The sequence below is a fragment of the Capsicum annuum genome, unplaced genomic scaffold (assembly GCF_002878395.1).
Source record: "Capsicum annuum cultivar UCD-10X-F1 unplaced genomic scaffold, UCD10Xv1.1 ctg4639, whole genome shotgun sequence".
In the NCBI taxonomy this organism is placed as follows: domain Eukaryota; kingdom Viridiplantae; phylum Streptophyta; class Magnoliopsida; order Solanales; family Solanaceae; genus Capsicum; species Capsicum annuum.
In genome coordinates this window covers 79339-102145 of record NW_025853955.1, presented here as the reverse complement: position 1 = coordinate 102145, position 22807 = coordinate 79339, and the positions used below count along the sequence as shown (strand labels likewise).

The window sequence follows — 22807 nt, the reverse complement described above, 5'->3', positions numbered from 1 at the left end:
TGTCTACTTGTGCACATCCAAAGTTGGAGGATATAGATGCGAGCTGAAGTCAAGTTAAAGAGCATGCTTACGTATGATGCCAAATTTGTATGTTGAAAGAATTCGATGGTGAAATATATGCTACGAAAGAAGTGGTTATGTTTACCTTATGCTACGATTCTTCGTTCTCTTAATAAATTTCTAGTTAGATGATCACTGTGTCAACTAATTTTACAATATCAGCGTCTCTCCCTGAATTATATCTAATTGTTTTTCATGTTTCATAAAAAGGTATTGAGCCATCACTAGTGAATATTATCACGGAACAGTGGGTGCCTTACCGGTTTACGACATAACAGACCATGTAACATTTGAAAATGTAGAAATATGGCTCGAAGAATTGGGAGACCACACAGACCAAAACATCGTTGTAATGCTAGTGGGGAATAAGGCAGATCTTCGCCACCTCAGAGCTGTCCCCACGGGCAAATCAAGTGGTTTTGCAGAAAGAGAGAACACTTTCTTCATGGAAACATCTGCACTTGAGGCACTCAATGTAGAAAACTCCGTCAAAGAAGTACTCACTCAGATTTATCGAGTGGTTAGTCGAAAAGCACTTGATATAGGAGATGGTCCAGCATCTGTATCAAGAGGACAGGCAATTAACATCGGAAAAGATGATGTATCTTCTGTTAAGAAAGGTGGATGTTGTTCCGGTCAAGCAAAAGGATCAATCAAGAGGTAAATCCAGAATCTAGAGTTAACATGTTCAAAATGAGTACGATCCTTTTTTTCGTATACACAAAGTTGAACTCTCCCTAGATCCGCCTCTGGATGCAAGTATATATACACACAAAACAAATCCAATTTTCAAGAAATGTAAGTTAAACAAAAGAACTAATATCACAGTATATTATGGAGGAAACTAAAGGGGGATGGAAGTACATTTAGCTTAAAAAATTACTTGTTTTATATTTTCATGTGTAATTTGTAAATCAAGGGAATTTCAGCTAAGAAAACTTTCTTGTTGACAGAAAATACTTGCAATAGACTGAATGTCCATGTTGCCCGGACTCCTCAAAAATGTCGATGGATGAATGTCTTATCTTCCAAAAGTAGCATATTATTTAAGGATTCTGTCATAAGACTGCACCATGTAAAGTCCAGACGAGCACGGGCTAAAGACATTTTGTCGATAATTTGGACAACGAGGGACAAACATAAGGGGATATAACACACTCCTACTTGTTAATTGCACCGACAATTTCTTTGAAAAACAATATTCTGTTTCAAGATTTTCAAGTTCCAAACTTATGCAACATTCATATCAAAAGGAAACAGTCAGATTTATTGCAACCAGCTAGAATTTCTGAAAACAGAATCATGCACAAATCAAGTGCTAAAAGATAAAAGAGAACCATTAGAAAAATTTGCAACAATGTTCAACATGCAAGAAGTTGAATATTGATCTTCTGTAGCATTCCTACAACATCTTCCATGTTAGTCCTTCTTGCCGGAGATTCAGCACAACAATCTAATGCTACTTTCATGATTGATGCCACAACATCTAGCTCCTTCTGTAAGCGATTGCCAGTTGATGCCAACAAGTTGGCATCTACGACGTCCATTACTGCATCTGGAAGTGAGGAACTCACCCATTGCTTCAAGCTAAGATCACCCTCAAACTCATTAGGCTTTCTCCTAGTAAATGTTTCCAGCAACATGATCCCATAACTATAGATGTCACACTTTGTTGACACTAGTCCATCAAGTCCATACTCTACAGTCAAATAATTAATTTCCTTTGGTGGGGGAAAAGAGAAGAGGAAATATCAATGCTCAAATAATTAGCAAAACAAAGAGACGTACCCGGTGCAATATATCCCAATGTTGCTAAAGTTTCAGTATATAAATCACTCTCATCTTCACCAAGTAGTTTTGAAATGCCAAAGTCGCTTAGGTGGGCAACCATGTCCTCATCCAGCAAGACATTACTAGGCTTTAGATCACAGTGAATCACAGCTGACGAACACCTATGATGTAGATACTCCAATGCACATGCCACATCTATCATTATGCTTAGTCTCTGCCTGATGTCGAGAAAGTAGTTGTGTGAATACAAATACTTTTCAAGACTTCCATTTGGCATATACTCAAGCACTAAAGCCTTAAAATCAAGGTTGGAACAACTAGTAATGACTTTTACGAGATTCCTATGGTGAAGGCTGCGCAGAACTTCACATTCTGTATCAAAGCTCTTGAATGCCGCATCTAGTTGCAGATTGAACACTTTGACTGCAATGGCAGTTCCACTTCTGAGAACACCTTTGTAAACAGAGCCAAAACTTCCGGAACCAATCCGATTACTCTCGCTAAGCGCATCAGTTGCTTGGAGCAGTTCATAGTATGAAATTCTTTCTCTTGTTATGGAAGCCAATGAATCAGGTTGTTGAGGAGCTCTTTTACCTCTTCTATACCTTTTCCATAAAAACACAAAGACGCTAGGAACAATTACTAGTGCAATTCCCAGCAAAAGAACAACAGCAAGCACTTTTGTCCTATTAGATCTATGCTTTGATGAAGTGGGGCATGGAGGGACACTAAACCTTAAAGAACCACACAATGCTTCATTGTAGATGAAAAACTGACTCGAGAGGTTCTTGAACGGACCATTCGAGGGTATTTCACCATACAACTTGTTGACAGAAACATTGAAATATTTCAGGTTTTGAAGTTTCTCCAAAGACATAGGAATGATTCCAGATATATTGTTATGAGAAATGTCTAGGAATTCCAAACCTACCATGTTGCTCACTGAGTCAGGTATAGGTCCTTGCAATTTGTTATGTTTCAAAGAAAGGTGCACCAGAGTTTGCAATCCTCCAATTTTTCTAGGAATTTCATTTGAAAATTGATTCATTGACAGATCTATCAGTGTTGCAGCCTTTAGATTTCCAATTTCTGGAGGTAAAAAACCTACCATCTTGTTTGATGATAAGTCAAGAACCACTAGATCTTTAAGGTTCCCTAAGCTTGGTGGTATATTGAAACTCAATTTGTTGGAACCCAAATGTATCTCCCTAAGGGAAGTATTATTCCCTAAACAATTAGGAAGAGATCCTGAAAATTGATTTTGACCCAAGTAAATATCACCCAAATGCTGCAATTTACATATATGATCTCCAATAAATCCTGTTAATTTGTTATTAGTCAAGTCGAAGTGCTGAAGATTTCTCAAGTTTCCCATTGTTGTGGGAATCGATCCAACCAAGTTGTTTCTAGAAAGTCTAAGGTCTAATAAGCTGCTTAAGTTCTCAACTTCATCTGGAATTCGCCCTTGGATTTTACAACTGATGGCGAAAAATGTTCTAAGAGATGTGGAAAGGTTCCCTGTAGAGGTCGGAAGCATGTCATTTAGAGGGTTGAAAGATATATCAAGATGTGTTAAATTTCGGCAATTGGTTAAGGAAGTCAGAAAGCTTAACAACGAGTGGCTGGTTAAATTGTTTGACCCCAAGTTTAGGATTTGTAGATGAGTCAAATATCCAAGTGAGTTGGGAATCAAGCCAGTGAGTTTGTTGTTTGAAAGCTCAAGAATTGCAAGTTTTGAACAATTGGAGATAGAATGAGGAATAGTCCCAACAAGATTGGTTAAGTTGGCCAGATAAAGCACTTCAATGTTGGGTAAGTTAGAACACAAGTTTGGTGGGAGGCTTCCTGATAGATTATTGCTTGTAAGAGAAATCTCTCTCAGCCCTGATATGTTGAAGGTCTCCATTGGAAGTGGACCACTGAATCTATTATTCTGAAGATTAAGTTCCTCCAACTCAATGAGATTGCTTATTTCTTTGGGTATTTCACCTGGAAACATATATAGTGGATTACTAGTGAGTTTAAATAGTTGGTTCAATGTATTTTTGCTAAGATATAAGAATTGCGTCTTGTTTAAGTTGTCAATCTCCCGCAGTAGAATCCACTTATCTGGCTTCTCTCCATGCCTAATATCACCAAACTTAGATACCTCAATTATTCAATAACTGAAATTATCCCTGCAATTACTGTGTTATAAAATAAAATTCCGAAGCAATTAGGTGCAAGTATTCATAAGATAAAAACATACCTTTGAAATGGTTAAATCCAAGTTACAACTTCTGCAAGTTACTCAATCTTCCAATTTCACTATGTATTGGTCCATCAAAATCATTTATTGATAAAGACAATCTTTGAAGTTTTGTATAATTCAACAAACTTGTAGGCATACGACCACGAAGATAAATTTTAAACATTAAAAGACTCTCCTTATATGGTGTTTAGAAGATTTATTTATAATTGTTACATTTTATTAGTCATTACATGCATAAATTCATAGAATTTTAATAGTTCTAATGGATCTATAAAAATTAACATGAGACACCATTATAATATATATGTACCTATAAGCTTATTTCCACTAATCTGTAGATGTTGCATCTTGGTTAAGTTGCCAATCTCCCGTGGTAAGAATCCACTAAGATTGTTTCTCGACAGTGACAAAATTTGCAGTGATGAGATATTTAATATGGAGATCGGGACAAAGCCGGTAATCTGATTATACTCCATGGCTAACTCTACCAAATTAACAAGATTTCCAATTTCTCGTGGAATTATCCCTGAAATTAATGTGTAATAAAATAAAATTCTGAAGTAATAAGATACAATAGTGCTAGTATTCATAAGATGGAACGTACCAGCGAAATGGTTAGTTCCGAGTTCTAATATCTGCAAGTTACTCAATCTTCCAATTTCACTATGTATTGGTCCATCAAACTCATTATCCGAAAAAGACAAAATTTGAAGTTGTGAACAATTCGACAAACTTGTAGGCATATGACCGTGAAGCTTGTTTGTCCATAAATAAAGCCCTTTGAGTATTGGGAGACCATTGCATAAACCATTGGGAAGACTTCCTGATAAGATATTGCCAGTAAATGCAATGACTTCGATCCTAGAAATATTGAAAATTGTGAATGGTATGGAACCCGTAAGTTGATTATATTGTATGGACAACCAGTTCATGTTGTGAAGATTGCCGATCCCTTCTGGGATGTTTCCTTGAAGTGAATTATTAGATAATTCTAACATCTCCAACCTTGAGGCATTCGAGATTGATGGAGGAATAGAGCCTATGAGATTGTTTCCATACAAGCTTAGTTCTCTAAGGTTTATAAGGCTTCCAATCAATTTTGGTATTTGGCCCTCTATGGAATTAAAATCCAGATTCAAAGTCTCAAGTGTGGACATATTAGAAAATGAAGATGGGATGGAACCAGTGAAACTATTATTTCCAAGATTTAGAACTTGAAGTTGATGTAAGAATCCAAACCAAGAAGGAACCTTCCCTCTAAAGTTGTTGACACTTAAATCAAGAAACTTAAGCCGACGCAAGCGTGCCATTTCTTGAGGCAAATTTCCCTGGAAATTGTTGCTTCCCAAGTCAAGAGAAACGAGAAATGAGAGGTTTCCAAATTCCTGGGGAATCCTGCCTGTAAGAGCCATGTTAGAAAGATTCAAGGACTTCACTCGTTGGTGACGAGAACCACAAGTGACTCTAACCCAATGACAAACAGAAATAGCAGGAGACCAGTTTTTATACAAGAAGTGAGAGGGGTCGGAAATGATTTGAGATTTTAAGGACAGAAGAGCCAATTGATCAGTGGTAGTGTTGGTTTGGGTCATGGAGAAACAAGCCATAACATAGTAAAGCAACAAGAGTACTATTAAGAGAAAAGAACAGAAAGCTTTCTTCATTAGTGCAAAAATTAGTAGGAAAATGGTATGGCTTATAACATGTGGTTTTGAGACATTAAATAGCAATGAAATTTACCTTTTGGTCTTCATGATTTTGAAAAAAAAAAAATACTTTTCTTCATTCATTCTGTCATATTCAATGGCGGAGTTGAAATTTTCATTTAGGGGTTTCAAAATATGAAGAAGTAAATTCATGAAAAAGCCAAGGAGTGTCAATATGTCATATATACGTTAATATATATATTTACCTAGCTACATAATGTATTTTTCGGACGAGTGGCTCCCCCACTGGTCATATCAATTCTAATTTCACCAAGTCCAGCACGATTCAATTAGAATTGTAAATATGGTTCATAAATTTATCTAATCAGACAAAGACTTGTGCAAGTCAATCAAATCTTGCTTTATTTTCCCTAGAACTGTGTGGTGCAAAAATGGTATGCCATGTTCGTCAAATAAGTTAATTTTACTAACTTATATTATACGCTTGAGAGTTTTTCTTACATGATTAAGATAGTTTAGGGAGAAAGTTTCGAAATATACCTAAACTTCGGCGAAATTTGTTGTAACACGTTTTAACTTTACGGGTCCTATCACCCTCTAGTTATTTTTACCGTATTTCTGTGGCATATATTTGTTAGTTGGATCACTGCATGAATAAACACACTCTGTGCACGTAAGAGTCTGAAGTAGTCCAACTAAGCAAATATATGCCTCAAAAATATGATAAAAAATAATTTACGAGGATCATAGAACCCCCGTAAAGTTGTGGCATGTTACAACAAATTTATCAAAGTTTAGGTATCTTTTTCGGACTTTTTTTATAGATAGTTTATATAGTTGATCATAACATGTTTATAATCCTTTTATTTCTAACTAGGACATAATCTGTAGACTTTAACATTCTAGTTACTTTTTGTAGAAGTTAATTTAGCTCATTTTATACTACCTATAGTTGATTCTAGTCACTACTTTTTGGGTAATGGATATGACAACATGAAAAACTATTTACATTCTCGATCAAATTGTTCTATCGTAGTTTAATAGCTCGACGAGACTATTTACTTTTAATTTTTAGGGTGTTTTTACATTTTTTTTAAATTCTAAAAAAGTACACAACATGTAGAGCATGTTTGTGTTATCTTATTTTAAATGTTTTAAAGACAAAATAGCTTTTAAACACTTTTTTTTGTGAACTTTTCATAAGTGTTGTGTTTTCTAGACATGTTCTATGTTTTTTTCTAAATATTTTTTAGTTAGTTTAAAATGGAGGATTCTCTTGTTATCTCGAAAGTATTATTGATTTATTTTATTTAATGACGTGAACTTCTAATAAAAGGCCACGTGACAAAGTTATTTTTGCAAACCCACCGTTAAAAAGTAATGGCATGAATAAGCTAGTTTTGTAATCGTGATGGTATGAATGAGCCAAACTTTCAACTGATATTATAAATGAGACATTTTGATAGTTCAATGGCATATTTGAATCTTATTCCTTATTGTAATTTATGATGTGGACCTCTAATAAAATCTACATGGAAAAATAGTTTTTGAAAAACCACAATTAAAAAGAAATGACATGAATGAGGTGATTTTGTAAGGGCGATGACATGAATGAACTGAACTTTTAATTGATCATAGAATTATGTCATTTATGATAGTTCAATGGCATATTTGAGCCTTTACCCTTATTTTTATCACTTCATTTTAGCACATACTATATTGTAAAATGTTTAAAAGTTATCTTTATTTTAATTGATATATAAAATTTAAATTTTTAAGTGACAAAAGATTATTTAATTAAAAATATGTAATTAAGTAGTGGAGTCAATATTTTTGAAAGAAAAATCAAATTATAAATAAACATAAGCATTAGGCAATAAATTTAACGCATAATATGTTCATAAATAAAAATTATATTTATAGTATAATTTTTTAATAGACAAATATACTGCCAAAAATAACAAGTAGCAAAGGAAATGGTATTAAAAATTATGGGAATATATATGGATGTGAAAAGTGATATATAAAAGCAGGTTTAAGGAGTATATTTTTATTATTTTACACATTTTATCCCGGTATAAGTTATCCCAGTATTAATATACCCTCTCTAAGATATGGATAACTTATTCCAACACTAACTATTAATCTTGAGATAAGTTATTCCACACTTCTATAACCAACAAGGGATTAAGGGGTACTAAAAAGTTATCCCGAGATTATCTTTTCTTATCCCTCACACTAAACAACCCCTTAAAGATTAAATTCATAAAATTTTAATCTGGAATCCACCTATATCATTGTAAGAATGGCATATAATTGGTGTTCGACTTGGAAAAAAAAAAATTAAGTGGCAGACCAAGAAAGAAATATAGTTAGTGCTTGACTTGGGAAGGAGTCGTCCAGTAATTTTACAATCAAATGTACAGTTAGTGCTCATGATATGGTGTACAATTACTTGGAAGTAGATACTTCAAAATGGCTAAACATTTTCCTATAGGTTGATTTTTCCAATGTTGCTCCATATTACTTGCTCTCATCAAGCTCCGAAGAAAATTTTGGAAGATATTACTTTTTGTATAGATACATGTTGGGCTGAAAAATATGATCCAAAAGTTGATAGACCCATCCAATTTGCCCAAAATTTTAAGGATTGAGCACAATATAATTTCTCATATATTGACTGATTTTAGCTCAACTCAACATAATCCAACTCCAAAGGGTCATTTGCACATGAGTTATTTTGGGGTGATATTTAATTTTTCGTTTTCCTTTTCCCTTGGCAGCGAAAAATGAAAAAAAAAAAAACGCAAGCCATAAAAATTTGCTAGGCATAAATTCATTGGCGCAAGTTATGTCCCAAACAAAAATCTCTAAAAGTCTTGCTATGAGAAATAGATATTCCCTCCATTAATTTTTACTTGTCCACCTTAGACTTCCCACGCCCCTTAAGAAATTGTTGGTTTTAATAGAGATGAGTTAGAGAAGAACGCAGAGAGAGGATTTTTCCTTTTTTGTTTTTTTTTGATAAAGCTATATTTTTTATTGATCATCGACTCATCCTTAAATAGTGCTATTACAACTAAAAATAGATTAAACTTATCATACAAGAAAACTATTTGCTACCAAAAATAACAACTAATCAGTCTCCTACCAAAAATAGGAATCCCAATTTGACTAGGAGTTGTATGTAAAAAAGTTGGAGAAAAATAAAAAATAAATCTCGTGCATTATTCCTTAAAGAAACTTTTAACACTTTTCCTTGAACTACAAAATTTTGGTCTTCTATCTTGGGATCTCCACACTTGATAACCAAAAGTGGCCTTGTGAATAAATTTGCAGATTCATCTTTTAGCTTGTAGTGAACTAAATTCACTTCTCGTCTTGAATGCAACCCTTTACTATTAAATCCTTTTGGCATGTTTTCCTATTTCGTTTGCATCTTTAATTTAAACTTACCTGTTTTATTTTTCTGAAACATAGATAACTCCTCCTTAGCTTTAATTCTTTTAGGGACATTGAAAGCTCCTTTAAATCTAACAGGTTCACATATTGTTTGTGCTTTTTCAATTATTGGATCATCTTCTATTTTTTCCAGCCTATGATATTTTTCATGTTCTACAGAAACATTTTCCATTAGATCAAATAAAAAATGTTTTACCTCTAATCTTAATGTTTAAAACTTCTTTTCTAGCAATGTTTAAAACTTCTTTTCTAGCACCATCATTGATAAAGCAATGCTTATCCTCAAAGGATACTTTGTATCCTTTTTCTACCAACTAACAAGTACTCAATAAGTTTTGATCAATATCAGATACATAAAGAACATCTAAAATTGCTTTATTACCTGAACTTGGTTTGATGACAACAGTTCCTTTTTCTTCAGCAAGAATCTGGTAACCATTTTCGATCCTAACTTTGGATATTTCAGTAGGCTTTAATTCTTTAAAAGAACTCTTGTTATAAGTCATGTGGTCGGTGCAACCACTATTAATCAACCAAAAATTTGTTGAAACCTTACTTGAGATACATGTTGCAAGAAAAAAATGGTTTTCTTTTTATTCTACTTCATTGACCATACATGCATCTACTTCATGATTCTCAAATTTGCTTTAGCAAATCACTGCTTCATGACTAAGTGCACTTTGCATTTGGCCTTTTCCAAAATCTATATAGTGGATGACCGATTTTTCCACAGTGCTCACAAGGTAGGTAATTTTAAAATTTTTTATCCCTTCTTTGAGGTTTATGGTTGGCTACTAAGGTTCCTTCAACTATACCATCTGGTCTCATAAGTTTTCTTTATTCTAATGCTTGAAAAGAATTTAACAACTCTGCCAAGGTAATCTTGGACAGATCTTGTGTATTTTCCAAGGTAGTTATACGTGCTTCACATCTTTCGGGAACTGAAACAAGAATTTTTTCAATAATTCTTTAATCTTTAAATTCAGTGCCAAGTAATCTTACCATGTAAACAATGCCAAGTAATCTGTTCAAGTAATTTTTGACTATCTCGGAGTCTTTCATCCTCTACAATTCAAACTCTCTTATTAAATTTAGTACTTATATTCCAAGAATTCTTTCATCTTAAGCATATTCTTTGGTGATGTGAGAGACATAATTCTTGTAAAAATAGTTGTTGAAACAGAAGCAAACAGAGTTGCCTCCGCATTAGACTTCACGATTTTCTTTTCCTTGTGACTCTTGATTTGGGTTGTGGTGGGATTATTTGGCAGCGGATTAATTTCATAATCCTCTTTCATAGCTTCCTATAGATCAAGATCCTCCAAGTAAGTTTCCATTCTCACAATCCATAATTGATAATTTTCACTATCAAAAACAGGTGGAGCTATTCATGAAAAATTATTTTCAAGATCCATCTCTTCACTCACAAGTCCCTCAAGAAAAATATCTCTAGACACCAATTGTTTGTTTTAATACTATTAAAATAACATAGCAAGAAGAGCCAAGAACTGATACAAGTCAAATGGCCACCTTAGCTTTTGGTGAAATCTTTGGAGGCCAACACCTAAAGGCTCAAGACTTGGTCGCCCCGAGAGCACAAGGATATGCAAGGAAGGACCGTTTTAAGAATGAATCAAAGAAATCCCGTGTATGGAAGGTTTCTTGGAAGCTTACATTGATTTTAACCCAAGAACCACAAGCCTTGAAGACTTAAAGACTCTTCAGTTTGGACCACCTTTGTTGGTTCACAATTTTGGTTCCCTTTACTAAGGACATTTTTGTCACTTAGCATTAAGGACATTTTGGACAATTCATATTATCTTCCAACACATCAATGCCACCCTTGGTCATTAAGGGTAGTATGGTATTTTTGTCTCCTTTTGTAATATACTATAAGGAGTACATTTTAGGTCTTTTCTCTTTAGTTGATGAATGATGAATGTATGACACATTGAAATCCTCTCTCTTGAGAGTATAAAACCTTAGATTAGTTCATAGTTAGGGCTTGGAAAAGCCACTTTAGTGTAGGGCTTGGAAAAGCTAATATTGATCTTTGCTTAGAAACGGTAGATCTTGAGGTGAGTCGATTACCTTGGCGGTCACCGTAAGAGTGTGTTTTTTATTATTAAATTCATTAGTGTGTTTGAGTTTAATACACTCTTTAGTTCTTAATCTTGTAATAATCTTCGTCTCACTATTTATCCTTTGCTTTTGTTGTTGTTATTTTGTGTAGTGGACTGTTTTGGGTCCTTTATTGAATCTGAAACTTGTGTTAGTGTTATTCATCTTGTTCCTCACATTTTGTAGATTTTTTTGGTGTTATATACACCATTGTATCTTGTATTCTTCTTGTTGATAGCAAATTCGAGAGTGGTCTCCATCTTGTTCTTCGGATCCTTAAGATTATGGACTGAATTGGAGTGTGTTTTGTGCCTTCCGTTGTCATTCTTGTATCAAGAACTTAGATGTAACACCCCATAGTTGTAACGCTTTATTAATGCATTTATAATGATCTTTAGGACCCCCGTATTGATGGTATACCATGTATAGATGTTGTGAGAGGTGTTGGGGGGTGTTTGGGACCTCAAAAATAAGTGTGCATTGCAATATAGAGTCCATGTGATGGTCGTGCATTGAATTTCCATCACCAACCACACTGAAATTGCTAGGCAATGGGACATGCGTTTCCCACATGGGTGCTAGGCCATGGGATGTGCTCCGCTTGGCTAATGACATAGAGATGTAAATGCTCCATTTTTGTGTTATTTTAAGGACGATAAGGTCCTTTCATATCCCATAACCGTCCCTAAACACTCTTAGTCAAAATTAAAGTCCATATTCACATTTTATCACTGACAAAAATCCCTAATTCATCTTCCTTAAGTACAAGAAGATAAAATAACCTAGGGTTTCAGAGATAAAGCCTTAAGGGTCAAAGTTTCTTGACGTTTTCGTCAATCTAAGGTATGTGGGACTACCCTAAATCTCAAGGGCATAGTGTATTTTTTTTAGAATGTTTTAAAATTATGAAATTATGTATTTATGAATGGTTTTGAGAACACTTTAAAGAATATGCATTGTGGAACCATTTTGAAGAAACTTTCATAAAGTTTTCCATAGATTGAATTATACTCATATGTTTAAATGTTATATGATTTCGAGAATTAATATGAGAGCATGATTCATGAAACTTCCCTATCAACATGGAATGTGTTCTACTTAGTATACGATGGGATATTCGATTGCATGTATTAAAGCATAAGCCAAATGTTTTACTATAGTATGTGGACTTGATGTTGGTTATAAATTGAAGAGAGGGTGTTTTCTTATTTATAAATGTTCAACATGCTAATTGAAAGAATTGCATGGGTTGTTAGAAAGAAGTTGACACCATGTGTTAAAGTATTAAAAAGAGTCTTTGCATAAGTTTTCACATGTTTTGAAATAACAACTCTCTTGCACTGTTTAAATGTTTTGGTGGTCCAATAATATGTTTTGAATGGAAAGACTACGATAAGTTATTGTGTGGCTTATACGACTTGTAAGTCTTTGTATGATGATACCAAATCAGAAAAAAGCCATAACAGACTTAGACCAACTAGACTATAGACTTTTCCGACATCAGACTACATTTTTAGAAAGATACATGTTTTAAAACGCTAAAATTGGACTTAAAAAGAGTTGGATGGTTATCCAATGAAGGTATTTGAGTGTAAGGTCTAGTACGATTGGCTATGGACTATGTATACTTGCCCTTGAGACACTGGTATACTAGACTAGTATGTAGGACCCCTATACTTGCGGCAAACTTGGATTTGTGGGCTTGACCGATGAGTTAATGGCTGACCAATATAGCCCATAATTACTAGACTTGTAGGGTGTACCACCTAGCTCAGAAGTAAAATAAAGAGTTGAGTCATGATTTCTAGAATATGTTTTGAAGCTCACTAAATTATGCCCATGTATTTTCAATTGTTTTATGTTGGCATTCTTTTATGAAATGCTCTCACCTATGCTGTATAAAAATATATTTTTTGTTTTTGGATTGTTCTATGTATCAGTACCTTTATGTATTGACCCCCTATATTTCAGGTTATGTGGTATAGTCCCACGGTATATCACAACAGTGGAACACTTAGGATTTGACAAAATTTGTGATCCATCAATATTTCGGAAGGCATTTATTTATATGTTGTGTCCTTCAGTGTATGGTCTAGCTGGAGGCTTTGCCCCGGCCTAGACATTTAGTATTTAGTAGAGGCTTCGTAGACGGTAGTTGAAGTGGTGAATTATCATATCTTATTGACATATTTCAAATTTTAAGTTTCCAATGAACACTGTTATATCTTTCGCACTTTGATTTATGTATGGATTATTCTTATGATTACATGATAAGAGGTCTCTCTGGCCTTCGTAGTTTGAGTTGTCCATCGCAGACAAGGCCTCAGCTCGAGTCGTGAAAAGCTTGGTATCAGAGAATAGTTCATGGTCCCAGGGTGTCTATGAAGTCGTGTCTAGTAGATTATTGCTTATGGATGTGTTGTGCACCACACTTATAATCAGGAGGCTGCCAGGCATTTAGGAGTTGTTTCTCATTCTTTCATACTTTAGTTTTTGCTATAGCACATCCATAAATAAATTATCCTAAATTCCTTCCTTGCTCTAAATTATTGGGTCATGCCTCATTGTCGAGGTGATACAAGTCTAAGAGTTTAGATTCCCAACAATGTGGTCCTTTCTGATTGAGTTATCTATGAAATTATGAGATAGCACAAGGACTTAAGAGGATTCCATTAGTGCTTCAAAGTGTATTTATTCGACTGTAAACCTCTATCTTAATGAAATCATAATTTTTAGCCTAAGGTACTAAGTGTATTCAATTCCTTTCAGAATCCTTATTGCAGATGTCATGCGTAAGGATAAAGATATGTAGCAGAATGTTGGAACAGTATTTACACTCGAGTAGTAGTATATTTTATGGTGTAATGACCTATTGATAGTAAGATGATCTCGAAGTTAGTTATATGAATTCATAATTCTAGAAGGCAGAGTGGGGTGACTTTTACCTTAATAAGTAGTTTTTATTGTATAACCCTTGACTGACGGGTGGTTTGCTCTTTTATGGTAATTGACTAATCCTATATAAACATTTTGAGAGTGTATGGTACTCTATGGAGGAAGTGTTTGGTTATGATTATTATTTAACCAAAATAGGGAAGGAGCCCAGAGTGGATAGTTATGGTAGTTGTAGAAATTATTTATAAGTGGTAAATAGAACGGGGTAGATTAGTCAATAAGTTATTGGTAGAGACTCAATGATGTTTATGGGATTTTTGAAAGTAGTTTAAATATGTGCATAGGTAAGTGGATTTAATGTGAGAAAGTAGAGCATGTTGATAAGGTTAGAATGAGTTATATTATAAAATTAAGATCGACTATCCCTATTATGTAACTTTACCCCCCTCCCCCCGATTGTCATTTCTATAGTAGTTGTAAACTAGTACTGCACGTGAGAAGGTGTATAGTAGATTTTAAGGTGTAGTAGAAGTGTTATGCTGAAGAATCAACTTATGGGCCGTAGTTATGTGAAATAAGAGACTTGGGTTGATTTACCCTTTTTAATGGAGTAGTATAATATGTGGCATACTTTATTAGTGGTACATGATTAATGCTAGACAATGGGCTTAAACTTTAGATGTGGATTGAGGTGGTAAGAATAGAAACTTAAGATTAATGATGCATGTTTGGTAGGAGTAATTAGTAGGCTTGATTTGATGTGTGGAATAACCTAGATTAGCAACTTGCCGAATAAGGGGTGGATAATTATGATATATATATAGTCATAAGGAGTAGTATAAAAGATGATGAACTATGGTTGAGTCATTAAGTGTATAAGAGTGTTAAGTATATAAAAATAAGTGGAAGCCCCAGGCAGCATGTTGTTAGATAAGGCCTTATGTGTATAAGTGTCTTGCGTACCTAGTTTGTGTTCTTGAATTTTGTAGTAAGGAGAAGTATGGAGAGTTGTTATATGGTATTCTTCAGAGTTGAATTGAGGAAATATAGGTAGGCAATATGCACCTTTGGTATAATTTTGTAAACTTTGTTAAGTAGTAAGTTATGTGATTAGAGGTCTAATGTTTGAATGTTAAGTAGTGGAGAGTGGATTTTTATGTGATAAGGAATAAAGACCTATATGCTCATGAGACTGTGAGTTGTAGGGTGATGGCTATAGAGTCTACTGAAAGTTATGAGTAGCGTTTCTAGAAAGCAATGCCTTCAGAGCATAGTTTATCAGGGGGAGTGTACCGTTTATGTGTATGGTGATACCCCATTCTGTTGACTGTTGTTCTTATAGATTTAATGAGAAGCTATATTCTCAAGTGTTGGATTGTGACTTTGATCTAAAGGGGAGATGGCGAATTAAGGTGGTTCCCAAATTTTCTTATGGTGTCAAGTTTCATAGAAGAGTCATGATGAATCTATTCTTATTCAAGCAAGCTCCTCCTATATCAATTTAAGAGGTCATTCTACTAAATTCTAATTTATTCAAGTTATGCCTATGTCTATGGTTCAAGTTCCCTATGCACTTATGTCTATGATCTGATCTCCAAACTAAAAGAAATAATGTCCCTAAGCAAGCTAAGCTTTCATGTATTCAAGTTTCACGTTATGATTGTTCATGATCCATAGCTCCATGTCTCATCTCATGTTTAGTTCCAAGGAACTATGCTTTCTATATGTTACCGATTCATTTTATGTCGGGTTTAGCCCAAAGTGATAAAGTTTATGCAAAACTAATGACTATCTCAGCTCTAAAAATGAGAAGCAATAGCTTCAAGTATCAATCCTTGTCTTAGTAGTTGACTTCATAAATTCCAGCTTTATGCTATATACAGCTCATGATGAATACGCTCATGTTTCTGTCATGATACGAGACTATCCCCTAGTAGTAACACTGTGCCTGAAACAACAAGTGATCCTAAACTAGCCCATGAGTTGTCATACTGCTTGAACAATTGATTTAATATATTAAATAACTCCTTCTGTTGTGCGGAAATATAATCATAATGAAATCTGAATAAGTATGTAACTGATAAAATTTTACAATCTGATAAAATCGAGGAAAGAACTCAAATTACATGACTCACTTTGAATGATATCTATGAAGCCTCTACTATACTGACTATAGATAGCTGTGAAATGCCTCGAGCTACTGAAAATCAATACATATGAATAATAAAAATAAAGTACATGGTGAATATTTGTCTAGAGTCCTTGAAATAGGAGAACTCATCACCTGCTGGTTGGAAACTACAACTATCTGATCATGATGTGTGGGCTACAACTGGTACCTACATTATGAAAAAATGTAGCCACACAGACGTATATATGGATCAGTACTTTTGGAATGTACTAAGTAAGTGGGGGTGAATGCAATAAGTAAAACTAATTATATATGAAATCTTAAAGCATGTATGCTAAGTGCAAATAGACTCACCAGAGACTAAAATAAGCTTAAAGTTGATATTTCTTAAAACATGATTAACAATCAAAATTTGATAAGCTGGCAAGTCACTGTACTTAGTTTCTTAAAGCTTTTCTTTCGTAGAATAAGTAGAACTGAAGCTTGAAAATAGTAAAACATAGATATTGTATGAATACTAGGTCTGAAACTACATGATAGAGACTGATATAGCTCGAGGATCTGAATATACAAATATACTGAACACGAATGCATAAACACACAAGACTAAACATAACATAGGCTAAGCTAATCCGATTAACTAAATGATTAGTAATTGAATACTGAATGGCAGATGTCTGAATACTAATTAACTAGTATCTTGATATTGATTAACTGATAACTGAATACTGATCAAGTAAAACTAAATTGTACTTAGTCTGAATAACTGGACTGAAACTATGGGGTACTGTGCATATGAGAAAAGGAATAACTGAACAACATGAGATAACTGAGCATAAATGCATGAAAACTATAATATCTGAGAATGTAAGACAAAGTGTGTATCTGTTATGCCACTGGGAAAATCTATAATTCTAAAATACTGAAATTTGTATAACTGAATATCTGAAACTCTGTACACTTAGTCAAGCAAACTTGAAATAAAAATATATTGAATATTATCCTGAAACTATGGGAGGTATTATGTAACCGACATGCCCAATCTGAGCTAATCAGGGTCTAACCTGTAACACCAGTCTGAATAGTGTCAATACCGTGCCACGGGTACTAACACTGGCTGATGATATGGATCCGCAAGGCTGATGTATCTATCACGACCTGAATCGAGGCCCTGTCCATAAAGAGCATCCCAAACCATGAAGGCCCAGGCGCCCCTTCTCTATCTGGCAATCATGCACCATATTTATATAATATGAGAAAATTTGTGGAAAAAAATACAAGACGGAACAATGGTCAAACTCATAAACTTGAACCATTTGAAAGAAAGTTACGAATATTCTAGACATGTGACACCCGTCTATGAAATCTCTAATATTTCAAGATCTATCATAGGTCTAAAATAAAACTAGGAAAAGGCCCCCAGTCGGACTCCAAACAAAATGTAATAACGATGCTCTAGAACAGGCCTTCCCAAAGAAAAAAGGCTCACCAACTGCACACTGTTGTCTGACACTTCTACAACTTCGCAAGGACCCTGGATTGAGCCTCAGACCCTAAAATATAGGGGGTTAATACAAATGTGCTGGTACACAGAGCAATCCAAAGTAATATATTTTTATATAACATAAGTGAGAGTAATTTAAAAATATTTTTATATATGATATATGAAAAACACATGGGCATATTTAAAAGACTTTGAACAATTATTTGAAATCCATGACTCACTCTTTATCTTACTTCTGAGCTAGATGGTACACCCTGTAACTCTGCTATTCCACGGGCTACATGAAATCCGCCCTTAACTCGGTGGCCAAGCCTCCAACCCAACTTTGCCGCAAGGGTTGAAGTCTCATCTTCTCTACTACACCATTGGGCTATCGCCAGTGTACAATTTTTCCTTTGGGTATCATTAACCCATGTTAGCAAATCACAATTTCGGGAAATGAGTTTTCTGAACTCGTTCCTTCTTCGGGTAACCATCCAACTCTCTTAAGCCTAGTTTTAGATTCTTTAAACCATATTCTTTGAAAAGTTGTCTCTTTCTTAAAGTCATTTGGGCACATCAAAATAGGGTATCATCATACCCAGACTTGAAAGTCATGTAACAGCATCGCTACTGCCCTTATTTTATTTCAAAAGGTATTGAATGACCACCCAAACGATTCAATTATCAATTAAAATTTCACCATTCACAATATTTGAAAACCAACAATTTTCTCTGTAATGGTTTTATCTACGATGGTCACCCTTTTTAATCACTTTTAAACCACATAATGATATGCATTAGTTCCTTCAATCCAATCGACTCGGTTAACCACCAAAAACATTTAACAATGCAAGAGAGTTCTTATTTCAAAACATATTTCAAACTATACAAAGATTCTCTCTTTTCAACATTTAAACAAAAATATGGTGGTCAACTATTTTGTGTAAAATCATGAAACTCTTTCGTTATATATCTTCAACATTATTAACATGTAAAAAAAACCCCTCTCTTCAATCCAAAACCATAATCAATTCATAAATAAAAATCAAGACATTTGTATTATGCCTCTAAAAAATGCATTAGAGATAATCCATGTCGTATGAAAACAATGGGGATCCATAGAAAGAGAGGGATTCTATATGTTCATGTTCTCAATTAAATCTTTAAATTAAATTACATACATACTTGTATACAATATAAATCAAATTTAGTGGAAAATCCTCAAGACCAAAATAATAATATCATTAAAGAATTCATATTGCAAAATTGTAAACATAAGAGAGTATCAGTCCTAAACTGGTAGGTGACATCTCATAAATCCTATGCTGACAACGTAGTTCTAGAATGTAGGAATTTCTACTAAGGACCTAGTCCTAACTAGAAGGTTATCTCTCATCCCTAGGTTAGCTAGGTACTAAATCCTGACACCGAAACACAAGCTGGTGCACACATTGATAACTGATAAGCTAAGCTCAGGTCATAGTATTCTGAAAATAACAGCGCATGCATAATCTTGAAGAAATCATGAACATGTGAATGAATATATTTAGCATAAAATAAATATTGGTGGGTTCATTATATTTATAATGAACTTAACATGGTGATAAAATCATGATTCTAACTGACTTGTTACTTGAAAATGCAATTATGTAAAAACACATAGGTATCGGGTGTTCATAACCCACTAGCACTGAATGAGTATAAAATACGATAACAAACTTAAAATACAGTAATAGGTGATTATGGTTCAAATACACAAACATGGTATTTCATTAATCATATAAAAATCATAACCTTAGACATGAGAGTATCTTGAACATGAGAAAACAATAGGATTACATGGCTAAATTCATAACTTGGGGATTTATCCTTAAATTCTCTTGAATAAGGCATGGAAAATCAAAAACTTAGGACATGAGATAGCCAATATTTTCATGGGATCATACTAGGACATGAATTGAGTCAAATTACTAAGGAGAAATGTGATTTAAACGTATCTTGAACATATACAACTTCATAATAATGAAAAAATTCATACTTTAAATCAAAGAGAGTTTTTTGGGCTCCATGAGTGAAAGGGGGACCCATGGATGAACTCCCACATACCGTAGTAGATTATTTCTTGAGGATTTTCTTGAGGGTTTCTTAAACTTGAAGCTTAAATTCCTTGTGTTCTTGAGAGGAAAAGCTTGAACTTTGTTCATATGGGAAAGGGGAGGGACGTGAGAAACTTTGAGGAAAATGGGAAAATAATGTCTTTTTGGATGGTATAAATCATCCTTTGGACGTTTGGGGTTGAGGGAAAAGGACCAAAACGCCCTTTGACACTTAAGAAGTTGAAACAGCGGGGGAATAGACCCTGCATCACACCCTTTAGTCCGGTGGAGTAGCCCCCTTGACGCATGCTACAGTCCAGAGGTTTAAGCCCCACGACTCGGACTTATTGTGAACACATTGCCTCTTACAAAAATGGCTATAACTTTTCATTCGGGTATCAAATTAAGGCGAAATTGGTATCGTTGGAAAGATAACTCAATTATATACAATTTGGTGGGTCTTAAGCTGAAAAATTACACCTATATCAAAAGTTATACTCATTCAAGTAGACCCTTCTAGAATCCAATACCAAACTTGGACGAATCAAAGACTCTTTGTTCAACTTTGTTCCAAATAATTTCTATGAATATTTTTTTACCTCGAAAGCACTTCACACACTAGAATAATGATCATGAAATATATATTAACATACAAATCATGAGATTAAAGTTCACACACGTAGGAATGACTCTTCAAAGTCTAGCCCAAAAATGTGGGGCGTTACAGTTTCTCACTATATCTAGTTATAAGAACTCATACTGTGTTGTGTTTATGTCAAACGACTCTCTACTTATCATCCAGACACTTGATTTATGAAGCACATCATATCTATTGTATCATATCTCTACCTCACGTTCCACTGATACCAAATGGTATCTACAACACAAAAATAGTCCGCCAACAACCTGCAATAACACTCCTAAACCCGCAACAGCAAGATAACAAGACAACACTACAATCAAACACAAATGGAAAATGATAAAATATAGGTAACTTGACACAAGCAGAATACAAAATGTAGCAACTAAATAGTGTATTAAACTCTAAAACCTCTAAAAATCACATTAACAAGCACCAAGTTATTTTGAGAGGAAAATAATGTTTCATATTACAGGTGTAATACCCCAGGAAATTTTTCGTTGAAATTTTGTGCGTAAACATGTTGGGTTCTATCTTCTAGAATGAATTATAAATTTTTGTGTGGAATATCTTAAATTATGACCCACCATTGCATAGAGTATCAAATAAGCTTTCCAAAGATATGTGGATCATCCAAAACGGAAACCTGAGAGACGAGTTATGAACATTACGATCGAACGGTGAATAGTAGTGAACAGTAAAATGTAAAGGAAAAAGTATTGAGGCCTGACGTATTTTTGCTCCAATTTTAAATGATAATAACTCTTTGTACATAATTATCTAGGTGATCTACTATATATCAACAGAAAGCTCCGCGAGTCATCTTTCCAATGAAATTAGTTTCATCCAATTTGTCTATCGGAGCAAAAAATTATGGTCGATCTACTTCAGCCTACCAAAAGTGAATTTTTGGGTCAACTGCAAACGATCATAACTCCTCGTACACAATGATCTGGGTGAGATACTATATATAAATGGAAAGATATGAGAGTCTTCTTTCTAATGAAATTGGTTTGATCCAATTTGGATATCAGAGTAAAACGTTATGGTTGATCTACATCAAAACAGTCCACCAAAGGAGAGATTCGAGAATTATTTGATTTTTAGGGGCGTTTTGGTCATTTGTCCACACCCAAAATCCATCCAAACCCTATATTAAAGCCTATTATAATCATTATATGTTATATTTCATCAAATTCCCTAAAAAAACCCTAAGCTCCGATATCCAACTTCAAGAACCTCCAAAGTTCACCATTAATTCTGCAAATTTATTCAAGATTCCAAGTTCCTAGTTCAAGAACTCCAAGAACCACCATTCAAAGGCACTATTAACATCTCAAAAATGAGTATCGATCTAAAGTTCATCATTCAAGGTATGTGGAGTTTTTCAACAAGAACTCTCTTTCGTTCTTGTGCCCAAAAGTAATTTTCTTTACAAAGGCATGATTTTTATTTGTTTTTTATGAATTTGAAACATGAACCCATATCTTATGATGATTATTATGAAATCTTGATGTTTATAGTTTTGAAAGATAAATTTACATATGTGGAGATATAAAGCATGAATCTTGAACGATATTTATCATGATTTTGATATTTGGGTCGTGAATCCCCATTGGAAATTCTGTTTTTTTGAGATAGTGTGTGTTATAGGAATGTTGATGCTAAATATTTGAGATATTTTGAATGATTTGACCTTTTGGTCTTAATGGATTTGTTTTGAACTCGAGTGTGAAAGAAATTCACAATGTGGTTGATTTTGATAGATGGGAAGCATGATGGCTCCCGATGTATATTTATATATTAATGAAATTGTTTTATTGTGGATTGTCTTTAAAATAATCTGAGCTAAGTCCGGGAGAAATCTTTAGCATCGAGTGGGAGGTATAAAGCCACCTTACTTCCCTAGAACTATGTGCCCCCGTAGGAGTGAGACTGAGGCTAATTTATATAGTGATCGCTAGTTTATGTGGATTTGATATCGATAGTCCTACTCTGATGGAAAGGATAGGATGGATCTCCCAAATGTGGGTTGTACGTTGGACTCCATGTAGCTCACATGGTTTATGTCGGTTATAGGATCTCCCAGTGTGTGTATGTTTCCTTGTGTCTATGGTAAATGGTGAAGTGATTTGAAAGTGGAATTGTGAAAGTTATTGTTTCAAAAGATTTAAATGATATTTACATTATGAGAATTGATATTCTTG

The 22807-nt window shown here is 34.2% G+C and overlaps 2 protein-coding genes across 4 annotated transcripts; one reads left to right on the top strand and one right to left on the bottom strand.

The window, feature by feature from the left end:
- Positions 1 to 38: 38 nt before the first annotated feature.
- Positions 39 to 1150, top strand: LOC107853851 (ras-related protein Rab11B-like). The gene has a single exon (XM_047403666.1). It carries the CDS (start codon positions 413 to 415, stop codon positions 722 to 724), a length of 312 nt encoding a protein of 103 aa, XP_047259622.1. The 5' UTR covers positions 39 to 412; the 3' UTR covers positions 725 to 1150.
- Positions 1151 to 1306: 156 nt separating this feature from the next.
- LOC107853852 (probable LRR receptor-like serine/threonine-protein kinase At3g47570) lies at positions 1307 to 5956 on the bottom strand. 3 transcript variants are annotated; one of them, XM_016698843.2, is made up of 4 exons: positions 4707 to 5955; positions 4413 to 4628; positions 1849 to 3840; positions 1307 to 1759 (listed from the first exon to the last, which is right to left on the bottom strand). In XM_016698843.2, the coding sequence occupies exons 1-4, from the start codon at positions 5764 to 5766 to the stop codon at positions 1422 to 1424; spliced, it is 3606 nt and encodes a 1201-aa protein (XP_016554329.2). In that variant the 5' UTR covers positions 5767 to 5955; the 3' UTR covers positions 1307 to 1421. The 3 variants fall into 3 exon arrangements, with proteins under 3 accessions (XP_016554329.2, XP_016554328.2, XP_047259621.1); XM_016698842.2 differs by having other exon boundaries at positions 4413 to 5956; XM_047403665.1 differs by lacking the exon at positions 4413 to 4628 and having other exon boundaries at positions 4707 to 5954.
- Between the last annotated feature and the right edge of the window lie 16851 nt (positions 5957 to 22807).